The sequence below is a fragment of the Podospora pseudopauciseta genome, assembly GCF_035222475.1.
Source record: "Podospora pseudopauciseta strain CBS 411.78 chromosome 7 map unlocalized CBS411.78m_7, whole genome shotgun sequence".
Taxonomy (NCBI): Eukaryota; Fungi; Ascomycota; class Sordariomycetes; order Sordariales; family Podosporaceae; genus Podospora; species Podospora pseudopauciseta.
In genome coordinates this window covers 25,471-39,121 of record NW_026946667.1, presented here as the reverse complement: position 1 = coordinate 39,121, position 13,651 = coordinate 25,471, and the positions used below count along the sequence as shown (strand labels likewise).

At 54.9% G+C, this 13,651-nt stretch overlaps 4 protein-coding genes across 4 annotated transcripts; 2 read left to right on the top strand and 2 right to left on the bottom strand.

Moving 5' to 3' along the window:
• Positions 1-1,045: 1,045 nt before the first annotated feature.
• On the top strand, positions 1,046-2,395 carry QC763_703340 (uncharacterized protein; the record flags this gene model as incomplete). The annotated part of the gene is made up of 1 exon (XM_062915338.1): positions 1,046-2,395. The coding sequence occupies one exon, from the start codon at positions 1,046-1,048 to the stop codon at positions 2,393-2,395; it is 1,350 nt and encodes a 449-aa protein (XP_062761296.1).
• Positions 2,396-3,924: 1,529 nt separating this feature from the next.
• QC763_703350 (uncharacterized protein) lies at positions 3,925-5,118 on the bottom strand (the record flags this gene model as incomplete). Its single annotated transcript, XM_062915339.1, has 1 exon — positions 3,925-5,118. The coding sequence occupies one exon, from the start codon at positions 5,116-5,118 to the stop codon at positions 3,925-3,927; it is 1,194 nt and encodes a 397-aa protein (XP_062761295.1).
• Positions 5,119-7,845: 2,727 nt separating this feature from the next.
• On the top strand, positions 7,846-13,316 carry QC763_703370 (uncharacterized protein; the record flags this gene model as incomplete). The annotated part of the gene is made up of 4 exons (XM_062915341.1): positions 7,846-12,213; positions 12,271-12,320; positions 12,460-12,854; positions 12,929-13,316. Exons 1-4 carry the CDS (start codon positions 12,084-12,086, stop codon positions 13,314-13,316), a joined length of 963 nt encoding a protein of 320 aa, XP_062761293.1. The 5' UTR covers positions 7,846-12,083.
• On the bottom strand, positions 8,194-11,903 carry QC763_703360 (uncharacterized protein). Its single transcript, XM_062915340.1, has 3 exons — positions 10,228-11,903; positions 9,723-10,171; positions 8,194-9,666 (listed from the first exon to the last, which is right to left on the bottom strand). The coding sequence occupies exons 1-3, from the start codon at positions 10,532-10,534 to the stop codon at positions 8,449-8,451; spliced, it is 1,974 nt and encodes a 657-aa protein (XP_062761294.1). The 5' UTR covers positions 10,535-11,903; the 3' UTR covers positions 8,194-8,448.
• Positions 13,317-13,651: the final 335 nt, after the last annotated feature.

The following is a 13,651-nucleotide window of genomic DNA, read 5'->3' as shown; positions in this document are numbered from 1 at the left end:
CTTCGGCGACGCCTTGGATACCCGTATTGCTCTTTGGATGGCAAATTTTTTTTGGATGAGGAATTATTGTAAAATTTTCTTTTGACAGCATATTGATGGCCATGGAGAGGGGAAGACATATACATACACGGCAGGTTCATATACAATCCATAGAGGAGACACTGAATATTTCATCTTTGAGGCACTAAATAAAGTGGTATGCTTCTTGCCCAAGTGAGCTCAGGGCTGTTGCAAGAGCATGACGTCAAAAAGGTGCGCGTTGCGCGTCGAGAGACTGAAGAGAACGCGGAGAGGCTGGCCCCTGAACAGAGCACAAAAGCTTAATCAGCGCACCCCACCCGGGACCTGACAGGGATCTCACGCCCGGGACTTGTGTTCGAGCCAACTAACCGAAACCAGCGACACACATTCCCGCCCAAAGAGAAAAACCTGAAGTTCCAGGAGAATCGCAAGCGGTTTCGCGCCGGGAACTGATCTCTGGACCGAATACGGGCAGTGATTTGCCCTTCACATGTCGTTCGCTTCACCATGAAGTTGGAGAAAAGCTTCACGCCTGAGGGAGGGGAACTCGGTTGAGCGCAACAGCGAACGGGCGTCTCTTTGATTACGAACTGAATGCGCCACTACACGTTATCATCATCGACAAGGGGTGTCCTAGCCCGGCGGATGTGTTCTAGAACACTTTGACGGATGACAGCGCGAACACGTCTGTCGGCTGATAGTTAAGCTGCAAACGTCGTTGAATCATTTGCTGGCTCGGGAAACAGCTTTGGTGGCTGGCTGAATGCGTGCACTCAGCACTCGCGGCTTTCTCTTTTTATCGATTGCGATTTGGGGGCGGGCAAAAAGAAGTGGGTTCGGATTGATGTAACGGGGAGGGATCTGGGTGATATTATCTGGCTAACTGTGCCTCATGTACTTTGGCCGCCTTTTCCCTGTCGACCCCAAGTTCTCTCCTTTTGCTTGCCGTCCTCATCTTTATCGGCATTTTATCTCTGTCTGTTTTTACCCGTCGCTCGTTTTGCTGGTATTTTTTTTATATATCATGATCGTCAGGGATCTCAAGCGACTGGTGCTGTTGCTCTGCCCCGTGGTCGCACTGCTTTTCGTTACCGTTGGATTATGGCACACGCAGCCCGACTACCTCCGAGGCCGAGTCGGCGAGTTTCTCGGCAGGCCTCTTGGCTCCGGCCCGGCCACAACTGACAGTGAGGAGGACAAGAAACAGAAACCGGACGTCGGTAGCTACGACCGTCCGAATCCCCTCGCGCCGACGGCCGCTTGGCACAGGATCTTCTCGGCGTCGACGACAGACAAAAAGTACTTCGAGATCAAGTTCGGCCATGTTCCCGTCTTCAACCCCAACATCCTCCCACACCCTACACAAAATGATACCTGGATGCTCATGGGCCAGAAATGGACCGATCACCAGGCCGAAGGAAAGGGCTTCATTGCCCTCGAGACGGGTTGCGACGCCAAGTTTTCGGGAAACATCCTGACGTGTGTCGGCGAGCCAAAGCCGCTACCTATTGAACCGACCACAGGCGACAAGTGCACTGGCAAGTACGCGCCGCTCAACTTGAACCAGGGCCCCCACGATGCGCGCGCCTTTTACGGGCCGACGAAGCCATACACCATCTATGGGTCCAACAGTGCCTTTACCTGCTTTGGCCAATGGATTCAGGATTTCCGAACTCTCGTCGACTGGCCTGCCGAGCCACTCGTCCAGGATGACTTTGAGTACGGAACAGAGCTTCAGAGGCCACCCCCGTACGGCATCCTCGAGAAGAACTTTTTTGCGTTCTGGGACAAGGACGACAACATGTACATCCACTACGACATGTACCCCTCGCGTTCCTTCGGCGCCGTCGACGGCAAAGGAGCCGTGATCGGATCGGACCTCGCACCCAAAGCCGCGAGCTACGACAAGAAGTGCATGGCGCGCTACATGCCCAAGCTGGCACCCGAGCTCGAGTCCATCCATCAGGCCACCAACTCGCTCAAGGTCACGCTCTGCCAGCGGTCCGACGAGAACTGCAAGCCCGACGACTCCAACACGTTCATCATGACGATCATCCAGCACAAGACGTACTACAGCTGGCATAGCGAGTACGAGCCGTACGTCGTTCTCTTTCACCAGCGGGCTCCCTTTGAGATGTACGCCATGTCCAAGAAGCCGATTTGGATCCACGGCCGGGGACGTGACGAGGGACGGAGGAGGACAGACATGTTTTATGTCACGTCCATGGCCTGGAAGGAGCATGGTAACAAGTACCACGCCTACTTGGACGATGTGGTGTTTCTGGCTTTTGGGGTGGAGGATAAGGGAGCGGGGGGGGTTGATGTGCGCGCTGGGGAGCTGTTGAAGGGGTTGGGGCGTTGCTCCGAGGCGTGAGCATAGCGACCGACCACAGTGTGCTGCTCGCTGGACACTTTTGCAATTATCACCCGATAGAATCGCCTTCCCCCGAGCCTCTCCGTGCATTCCGCACACATATTCTTTTCCCCGTTTACGTGTTACGGTTTGCTGTCTCAGGACTGGAGTTTTATGGCTGTCGAAGTTTTCATGAGCATTATTATGCACGAAATGGATGGGAAGCAGGATGATGATTGGAACAAAGGCGGATAGAATTGAACCCCCTGCTGAGAGGCGAGCAGGAAAACTAATAGTAATCATTCATTATCTCGTCTTGTCTCTTTTTCTCAAGCCTCAGACTATGCTCGAGGGTGCGAGACCACCAGGGCGCGGATCTTATGTTGCGGTCAGACAGATTGACGAAGCACACGGGCCAGATTTGTTTACATGCCACGAGCAAGCACCGGCATCACGGCAGATATGGCACACTGCTGTGTCATCTTGCCATCTTTTGCCGTCTCTCGGTCAAAAACACCCAAACGCGGCACAACCTCCCTCCTCCTCAACAATACTGCGAGAGGGTGCACACTACAGCGTTGACTAAAGAGATTCCACCACTTGTGTAGGTTGTCGAGATCATCTGATGATGGGCGATCAGGTGACGGTCACCGGCGGGGGCAAGTCTTTCACGACAGGAAGGGTTGGGTCGATATCACCAAGCCGTCATCTTATGTAAACACAGAAGCGCGCGTCCGCATGAGGTAGTGCAGATGGGGTCGTAATGCAGGCGGTGGTGAGATGGCGTAGTGGGGGGGAAGGCAGCAAAACTTTTGTGGAAATATACATAAATATATACTATGGGATCTGAGTGAGATGGCACCGTTGCCCAACAGACAGAGAGGGTGTGGTCCGCGGCGGCGGCGGCGGGATGTTGCCGCTCGTTGAGTATCGCAGTGGCCTGGAGCTTGGCCTGAGAGAGGGGCTGGTTGTTGGTTGCAGATACTTGTTCGCGGGTAGGTAGACCAACCAACCCCCCAAAAAAAAAAAAAAAGGTGATATGGTCGGACGAGTGGGTTAGGGCAGCCAGCCAGACCAGCCAAAAACAAAATGTTTCGTTTTGTTTGACCATCTTGGGTGTTTCTTGGTGTTGAAACAACATTGCCAAGCGATCGTTGGTTCGGGTTTGTGACCCTTCTGGAAGATAGCGGGGAGGGGGGTAGGGATATCAATGTCAAAGACAGCTTCCAACGTCATCTCATCGCCACAACACATCTCTCATCCTCGCATCAGTAAGGTATAGTAAAAGTAAATCATAATCATCCTTTGTGTTTTGTATACTCGCGTATTTCATAACCTGTAAAGTAAACATGTTCATCAAAAAATCATGAGGAAAAAAGACAAAGGAAATAAAGATGTGCCGAGAAAAATGCCCCCATGTCCATATCCCCAGAATTAAACGTTCCGTCGTCCGTGTCCATAATATCCCCAAACGTGTGCTGTGAAAGTGACCAAAGCAAAAAGGATCAAAACGCGCGCCGCCATGCATTACCCAAGTGTCCGGAGAAAAATCAGAAATACCGATACCGATCATCCGAATACCCGCTCTTCCCCCTGCTCTTCCTCGCCCCCAACCCATCATCATACCTGCTAGACGGATACTCATCCATCAAGTCCCTCCCCGACGACGACCTCCTCCCTCTGCTCGGCAACCCCATCCCCTCCACTGCCCTCCTCAAGTCATACAGATCCTCATCACTCTCCCTCCCCTTGCCCTTCACATCGCCCTTCTTCTTGAGAATGCTCTTCGGCTCGCCGTCCGAGCCTAACACCGGCCGGTTGGCAATCTCGGCGTTCTGCCTGTTCCTCTTGGCGCGGACCTCATCCTCCCACCTGACATGTCCCGACCCAGACTTGCTCGAAGAAAGACCGGTGGGTGCCGATGACGAAGTGTAAAGGCTGGTGCCATCCCCATTGTGGACCACAGTTCCCCCAGTCGTCGAAGCCCGTCGCGAAGAGCGGGGCACGTACCGACTGGGGTCGTACTCATCCATCGCGCTCGAGGTCGACAGCCGCCTTTCTCTCCTCTGTCTCCGCCTCTCGTCTTGATCGTCAATGAACATGTACCCCGACATGGCATCCCCTCTTCCCCTGCCGCTGGTGCTGTAGTATTTGGAGCTCAAGTCGGTCGAGTCTCGGGAGCGAGACCGGGAGGAACGGCGACCGTACTCGTCGGCCAAGTGGACGGGACCGAGGGGGATATCCCTCGAGTAATCCCTGCTGCTGGATCTCGACCGCTTGCCGCTTTCTTTGTAGCCGTCCCGGCCGTCCATGTAGATGATCTGCGGGATCGAGTTTGACCTTGACCTCCCACCATAGTAGTCCCTCGGGTCACCACGGGCCCGGGAAGAAGAGGAGGAACGATAGGGTCCGGAGGAGTAAGGGTCGTAAGGGTCGTAGTGCTTGCTGGACTTGGAAGAGGAGCCGCCGCCCATGTAGATGCCAGAGTCCCGTCTGCTGTCTCTGCCCGATGGGGAAGGGGACTTGGAACCGCGAGACTCAAAGTAGGGGGTGGGCTTGCGTTCAGAGATGCTGCGCTGGGACTCGGGCTGGGCTTCCCCTAGCTTGGTGAAGGGGAATTTGCGGTCGTATTTGCGGACTTCGGGGTTGGCGCAGCGTCTGCCATCGCGGCAGGCATACGTCTTTTCGGTGACGTCCTGCTGGCCGTCCGAGTAGGAGTTGTAGTAGACCTTGGAGAGGCACATGGTGGTGGCGTTGAGTGTGTTGTTTGATCGAACGGGTTGTGGAGATGTGGAGGGGGATGGTATGGTTATATCGGGCTGTTTTGACTGTGGATGTTGATACTGGTGACGAGGTCCCAGTAGATCTGCTCGGGATCTTTGATGGCCGGTTACGATTGCTAAAGTGATGGTGATCTGAGGTGGTGTCCGGTCAAGTGCGATGTCAGTCTGCCGTGTCCTGCGTAAAACAGGCTATTGATTGCCGTCCAGGTTGTGTCAAAGACATGGGGACATAGAGGAGAACCAGAAGAGGGAGGGTTGACAAGACCGGCGTCCGGACCCAGATATACGAAGGGTCGATGTCTCGGCGATGTTTGTGATCTCCAGTAGAAGACCTGGTGTGAGGATAGGCTAGGCGGTGCAAACTGTTTCTGGCGAGAGTTTCTGGCGGGCAGTCTGGCTGGCGAGGTTGGTTTGGATCAGGGCCGACGACCCAAGGGCGGGCGACCGGTTCTGTTATATGCAGATATGACCCTCTGCAGGTGCGAGGGGACACTCCCCCCGGCCCACCATCCTCAAGAGGCGCACACACACACCCCATTGCTCGGCAGCCTTGCCGCCGGCTTCCGCTCACACCCTCCACACTGCTGCTGGGTGCGCCCCGTACTAACGGGCGACAACAAGCACACGGGCACTTGCCTTTGCCGTGTAACGGTGTTGTCTGGGGTAAGGGAGGGTGTAGATAAACTAGCCTTTGCGGCACATTCAGCGGATGTCTTCCCCAAGACCAATGAGATGTCCTCCTCGAGAAGGCTGAGTTGAACAAATGACCATTAGCAAGCAGGCTCATCCTCACTTTAAGGTGGTGAGTCCTCCCTCTCACTCCGAGCCTCCAGCATGATGATGCTCCCCGGGTGACAGATGCTTTGACATTCACCAGTCCAGAATGAGACTCTCGGGTTTCGTGTCAAATGTGGTCGCTTGGTGGCCGTTGACAAAGCAGGGTGAAACGGGGGCGGTCCCCAGAAGAAGCGCTGCCAGCACTTGCGCGGCACACCCAGGGGACCGGAACCGAATGCTGCGCAGCAACCAGGGTAAAAGTGACCAGGCTGGCAAAAATAGCACCAACTGTGCTGATCAATCTCTTCTGTCCGTGTTCTATACAGCTTCTCCTGCTGACGACCAAAAACCCACCTCAGCCCACCAAGGTAGAGGTCAACTGCTCACCTACAGCGTTCCCTTTACCGAAGCTACTGACTCACTGGCGAGAGATTAGGACAGCTTTCCCCAGAGGCTGTCGCCATGTCAGCCGCGCAGGAAGTTGCTGGTTGCACACCTTGAGCCGTGTGCAACGTCGAGGGCAGCTTCTGTCATGCAGTACATTTCAAGCCATACTGTGTAGACTGACACCGCGGTTTTGTTGAGAAAATCTGCTCTTGGTGTTTGCCATTCTGATGCCGATTCGCCGCTGTGCACTATTGCAGAGTAGCAGGATCATCGGAAAGGGTAGCTTCCAGCGATCGGGGCTCCCTCCCGAAGAGGCCACGGTCAGCACGCCCACACTGCACCAGGACAGTAGGCCGTCCAGTCGTTAGAGGCCTGCGTCAAAGTCGGCTCAACCCATTCGGCCACTGGAACTCGGCAATGCAGCATCCCAACCGTTGGCACATCGTGTATGCATGCAGCAACGGCAGTGAACGGTAATGCAAGAAACGCGCACGAGATCAGCGGGGGACCGCTATGGCGACTGCATAGAGGCTGAGCTGCTCGCCTGGTCGAGATGGTGGGGTCGACGTCATCCTTCCACACCAGAAATTTCCTCTTTGGGCAACCGACAAAGCTCTCTGTGACGGTGTGCAATGAATGCCTGCTGGTACGAATCATCCATGGGCTTTCTTTTTCCACGTCGAGACAGCTGAGAACAGCAGCACAGCATGCGATGCTTTCTGCTGTGCTTTGTTCGGACAGCGCGAGAAGACAGTTGAGGTGGGCTTGGCTAGGTCGACTTGGCAAAAGTGCCTCCAACGAAGCCAGAAACTTCTACCATCTGCGAACCTAGGCCAAGGCCAACACACTCTCTTGTATCATCCGACGTGATAAAGAAACACCAGGAGTCGTCTTGAGACTCGTAAAAATATTGCGCTCCTGCTGGACCCTGCCAAGCCTGCCCCGAGAGAGTGTAGTTGATCGTCGTCATCTATACACCCCCAATATTTGGTTCCCTCTGGCCGAGTTTGCCACCGAGTTCCACAGATGAGCCTTCAGATAACAGGGCAGATGTGTTCGAACACGAGAGAGCCATCTGCTAAGTTAAACGTCATGCCAACGTTGAGATGATCTGGTGATGCGTTTCGGTCAAGATAGCCTTGCTTGTCCTTCTTGGGTTGTCCCTTGACGTCGTGACACATCTGCTTACCCTCTTTTCTCCCCGATGGAAGCCTAGCCAAGGTACAAAATAGCAGATGTTGTCCATAGCTTGCGTTCGGGGCTCTTCCGTTCGGCTGTGGTCATGGAAGCACAATGAGGCTCTTGCTTTTAGCCACGGGAAGATGCATCGGCGGGAAAGCCGGGCGTATCGGCCGAACCATCGTGGCGTGACGGCTGTCGAAACATGTCAACACCAATATGGAAAGTCGGGGAACGTTATTGCTGGAGGCGGCCCTGTACGCCTTCACTGGAGCCCAATGCTATCGCCGTATATGAATGCCTATTCAGTGGGATGCTGGTGTGACCTGTTACCATGCCCCGGGTTACAGACTGAGGTGTTGTTGCTGTTGGTAACAGGTGGTTCTAGGTCTCTGACAGACAGACCGCCCGGCCGGCTGTTCTGGTCGCTTATCTGGCTGGGCATTTTCGACGGCAGTCGGCAGCTTGCACCAGATTGCCATGGTGTATTGTCAGGCTGTGAAGATGTCGTGTCAAATTGATAACACGGTGGGCTAGCGATATTCGGAGCGGCAGTTGCTGTTTACAAACACTGCCCGGAGAAACGTATCGAGACTGCCCGTTGGTGAGGTTGTTGAGACGGGATCGGGCTGAAGGACTTGCCAAGCACAGAACGGGCAGGGGGATGGGCGGGAGCGCACTGTTAATTTTGGACAACCCACGGCACTAATTTAAGCGAACAGCTCAGTATTGCACTAACAGCCTACCCCAATTCAACTCTAACCTGACATCACCTGCACCCTGAACCCTGCACCCAAAGCTGCCATCGCAAATCCGGAACCTATCCTTCAATTTCAACAACCAAAACCGATTAAAAGCCCGATATACAAGAAGAATTCATACGCAATTACAACATGGGGATGACGCCAAACTCCCGTCCTGAAATCTACCATTACCCATTTTCCATCCTCAAAAACCCTTTCCGATACCCCTCACTCTAAAACCAAGACTCTGGAGCTCCAGCCTGTTCACCACATTCCGCCCATCGAACACCCAGCGCGGCTCCTGCATCATGCCGGCCACCTCGGCCCAGTCCACTGGCTCCTGATCATGAGCCTCTGCGCTCCCGATGCGGCAATGTGAACACTCTTCGGGACAGGGCGTAAGCGGTGCCAGTCTTTCCAATGGGTCATCACCGGTAGTCGCCGACGACTTGTCTCTCATGAGCTCCTCCAGTGCCAAGATGTCCATTTCGCTGATATCAGCTTTGTCTGCCACACAGCTTGTCGCCCAGTCAGCTGCCAGTTTCCGTGCCTTCTTGTTGCTAGACGTGGCCGAGCCAAGCTTGCGGCCCCGGAATTGTTTCCACTGTGTCAGGATACACACGGCACTTGCTTCCTGGACGCAATCCCTCCAGTTGGTCAAGATCTTGATGCGCTCGAGCTGGCTTGCGGTCAAGCCCGCCTTCTCGACCTCTTCACGGATCTCGGCCGACGCACAGCCGGGATCGAAGATGGCAATCTCGCGCGGCATCTCCATGGCCAGATCTTTGATGACGTGAACAGCAATGCTGTTGCGCGTGTCATTAGTACCATCCTTGAAGGCGAATCCTAGGATGGCAATCTTCTTCCCTCGAAGTGACCCGTTGAGCTCGCGCACAACATTGCGAGCATAGCGCCGCCGTTGGTCTTCATTCATTCTCAGCACAGCAAGCCAGTAGTCGGCCACCACATCAAGATGGAGCTCCCTTGCAAGATAGGCCAAGTTGAGGATATCCTTTTCGAAGCAGGAGCCCCCAAATCCCACGCCAGCCTGGAGGAATTTGGAACCCAGTCGTGCGTCCTTTCCGATGGCGAGGCTGACGTCTTCGACGTCTGCTCCAAGCCCAAGCTCCTCGCACATGGCGCTGACTGCATTGACACTGCTGATACGCTGAGCAAGCATGGTGTTTGCCACAAGCTTGGCCAGCTCACTGCTGAAGGTGTTGACAGTCACGATGCGAGCCGCAGGCACCCAAGCTCCATACACGTCCTTGACAACGGTGGCAGCACGGAGACCTGCAAGTGTCTGGGCACTACCGATAAGAATTCGGTCAGGGTGCATGAGGTTTTCCACAGCCGTGCCCTCGGCTAGGAATTCCGGGTTGGAGAGCACCTCAAACTCGACATCTGGCCGGTAGTATCGAAGCTGTGTTTTTAAGTCAGCAAACTGCCTCCGGTTCAGACTACATGGCAGCGACTCACAATATCCTGGATCATCTGTGCTGTTCCACATGGAACAGTACTCTTCTCAACAATGATGGCTCCTTCCTTGGCATGCTTGGCCACAGTCCGCGTTGCGCTTTCAATCGCGCTCACATCAGCCATGGAACCCGCGCCAATACCGTGTGTTTTTGTGGGTGTGTTGACGCAAATGAAAATGATGTCGGCTTCCTCGATAGCGTCCACCACACGGGTCGAGAATACCAAGTTGGGCTGCCGTTGCTTTAATTCGATAGCCCTGGGCAGTCCGGGCAGTACCAGTGTCTTGTTCAGCGCGCCGTCTCGTGCCGTTCGTACCACTTTGAGCAGGCCATCCTCGTGGATGGGAAGATGGGCCGAGTTCCACGACTTGATTCGTTCCTCGTTAAGGTCGACGACATTGACCTGGATCTGTGGGTTGTGGTAGGCAATGACAGCAGCCGTCGGTCCTCCTGTCAACATGTCAGTCTCAATGGGTCCCAAACAGCAGGGATAGGCAACGACATACCGACGAAACCAGCGCCGACGAAGCAGATACTGCGTACGACCCCAAAACGCGGCTGCCCGTCGAGTGAGCCCTCTACCGGAGAGATCCTCCCACTATCATCTGCTTGTTTGGCCTGGAGCTTAGGAGAGCCAGCGTCGGAGCTGGGAGGCGAGGTGTCTGGTGTATCTCGATTCCACGGGCTCACTGTCCATGATCCTGGTGTCGAGCTCCCCGGACTAAAGGTGGACGCTATCGAGTGTGAGCTTGGTAGCGACCTCGGGAGTCGAGGGAGCATCTTGGGTCTTGCTGGTGAGCTGGAGGCGTCCATGGGCAGCTTTGGCTTCCGTGTTTCGGCGGCTCAGACAAAAAGGCTTTCTGCTGCAGGACCTATGGTTCTTCAAGAGTCGTCTTGGTAATACAATGCAGCAGACGAAGTGAAGAATTCTCGGCGCGAAAAGCTCGGCATGATCAAAGGATGAACATATATACCATCACACCCAGCAAGTACGTCAATGGCGGTCCTTCTCTGCCCATCGGAATAACGCCAGCAATAACATTGGTCAAGACACACCTCCGGACTAATGCTGTGTATGCCCACCCACGCCGTTGCGGGCCCCATTCCTCGAACCCCTGGAGCAAACAGATCTCAGCTATCGAGATCATCGTCAACAGGCAGCCTTGGATCAAGGAAACGCCGATGCCATCACCCTCACCAAGTCACCGCTCCCAGTGCTGATGATCCTGTCTCCCGGATGAGTCTGTCCGGCATAGCACCTTCGCTTCCTCTTTCGGACAGGCCAGAATACAAACGGAAGGTCCAAGGATCTCGATGGCTGCTGAAGTGTCGGCAGACCCAAGCCGGATGCTGGCTGCAGTTGGCGGCTGGGCTCGGATGCATTGACCCGTTATCTCTCGGGGAAGTATTCTGTACCGTACATGGTGTTGCCCGAAAGGCCCGACCTGGGGAATTGCGCGGGTGTGCTGTCTCATGAGACAACCAAGATTTCCGTCTTGGCGTAAAAGCCACCGACAAACTCGAGGTGGGATAGACTGGGAAGAGAAAAAAGGAATTGTCCAGTAGTGCCAGAGCACTTATTTGATGGCACCATTGGCGTTCATTTGACGTCTGCCAAACGATCACTATCCCGTGCTGGGCTGGTGCGGCTCAGGCCGCCTATCTTGGTTTGCCGATCCGCGACATGCCATTGGCTTTTCAGGGGTTCGGATCTCCAGGCCCAACATCTCTTGGCGGGCTTTACTGGGATGACTTGGCAATATCACAGATAGTGTTGTCGATCTGAGCATTTTATCGAGGCAAATGGCGGCTTTTTCCCCCTGCTGACGGGCGAACCTTACTATTCCACAATCGCAACCGACAGCTGTGGGCCATCAGGCTGGACTTGAGAGGAGGGACGAAAGGTCTCTCTGTCTACCTGTAGTTATCTTTGCAGTCTCATGTTCCTGACTTACCTCGTGCCGGACTCGGCACGGGAGAAGGGGCGTTTATGTGTAGTAGCTCGTGGTGGCGCCTGCTGTAGCACCCAGCAGCTTCCGTAACACGCAGGGGCCAACCCGAGGTGTGTTGCGTCGCCCCTGAGCCCGACAGCGCTTGAAAGCAGTGGAACATCCGCCAGTGGTGCGCGCCAGATCAATCTTGCGGCTGGGGCTGATTGGACCTGTCTGTCTGGGTCTCTAGCGGGCTGGGCAGTGTGCATCACGGTGGCATACGAGGACGGCCGGGGGACGCAGAGAGCCCGGTGTCAGCTTGGCCCTGCTTTATCAGTACGGAGCACTGTCCTGTTCCCTGACATCTCTGACAACCTGGAACATCCACGACAACCGCGCCCATTTGCCCCGAGTTACACTCCGTCAACACGATGCAGTGCCTGGGCCACGCAATTGTCCTGGTTCTATTATGCATCAAACAGACTTCTGCAAGCTCTGGCTCGTACGATGCAACCGTCTGCAACCAAAAGACTTATACGAGCCGATCGGGCGAGTTGATATGTGAGTACCCAATCAGATCCCCTCGACAGTGAGCAAGCACGGCTCACTCGACACCAGATGTTCCAAACGCGTGGAATCCTGACGGCCAGGGCTTTCAGTGCATGTCGGTACGTGAGCGGATTCCTGCTTTTTCCCCTACTCCCCTTCCCGCCCCCGAGTCTTGGCCCCGTGTCTTGTCTTGTCTCTCCCCCCCCCCCACCCACCTGACTGGCTATCACGGTTCTCAGGGCTGACCAGGATTCCCAGGTTCGAGACTCACCGCCGGCCTTTGATGCCACTTGGAAATGGCCCTCGGCGGCGGATACGGTGCACTCCTACCCCCACGTTAAGCTGACAGCCCCGGCTCTCCCCGTCACGCTATCCAACATCTCGGCAATGCATCTGACAGGGAAATGGTCCATGGGGGCGGGATCGACACCGGCACCGAGACTGACTGTTGATACCTCAGCCTTGGCCGACCTTGACGTGACGGCCAATGTGGCCTTCGACATGTTTGCTGATCGCAATGCGGACAAGTCTGTCAAGGAAACAATGGCCGAGACGGAAATCATGATTTGGCTCGGGAGATTTGGACATGCGCAGCCTCTTGGATGGAACGAAAACAGACCTCGCATAAGTCTCACCTTGGGCAATGTGGACTTGTATGTTGTTTTTGTTTGGACTCACTCATCAGTTGGCCAGTCATTACAGATTCCCGCTAACGTGGCTGCCCTAGCACCTTGTACTACGGAAAAAACCAGAGAGGTACCAACGTATTCTCGTGGGTGGCCGAGGGAAACGCGCTGAGCTTCTCGGCAGAGGTCTCGCCCCTTTTGCAATACCTCTGGCGCGAAGGCCTTGTCTCAGCCGGCTCGTTTGTCGGCGTGGTGGCTTTTGGATCAGAAGCATTCCGTTCTGTGGAAAATGTCACCTTTTCGGCCACCGACTTCGATATGGTGCTCGACACCGGAGCAGCCCCAACACTGCCGCCCGAGGAGCTCCCCAAGTCCAAGTCAGGTGCTGCTCGGGCCGCCCCAGACACTCGAGCAGCATCATGGTCATGGACATGGTTGGTAGTGTTGAACATGTCGATCATCGGAAGTGTTGGTGCTGTACTATTATAACGTCGTCTAATCAGAAAGGCTAGCCTTCGCGGATCCCACATCCTGGCTAATGGGTACCTGCAGTGGCCCCATGTTCATGTCCCGCAGCCCTTCCGCAGTGTGTCGAAATTTCCGCAGAATTTCCATCTCATGTTTTTCTTTCTTTGTGTTCTTCTGCTGCATGTCTCTTTTCTCTCGCGTACCGGCCGTCTGCCCGTTGTTTTCTTTTGCCGAAGTTTAACGGGCTACCATTTCAGGTTGGCGCTTCTTTCTCTACGGACCAGGGCCCGGGGACCACGTCACTTCCCCTATCAAGTGATCGCCCTCCGTTTTGAGCAGGCGTGGGATGGTATCTT

Bases quoted from the DNA above. Each gene is read 5' to 3' on its own strand.
- QC763_703360 (XM_062915340.1), bottom strand. From the start codon at position 10,534: ATGGACGCCTCCAGCTCACCAGCAAGACCCAAGATGCTCCCTCGACTC. The intron at 10,172-10,227 runs GTATGTCGTTGC...ACATGTTGACAG, and splicing joins CGTCGGCGCTGGTTTCGTCG to GAGGACCGACGGCTGCTGTC. The intron at 9,667-9,722 runs GTGAGTCGCTGC...TTAAAAACACAG, and splicing joins CACAGATGATCCAGGATATT to CTTCGATACTACCGGCCAGA.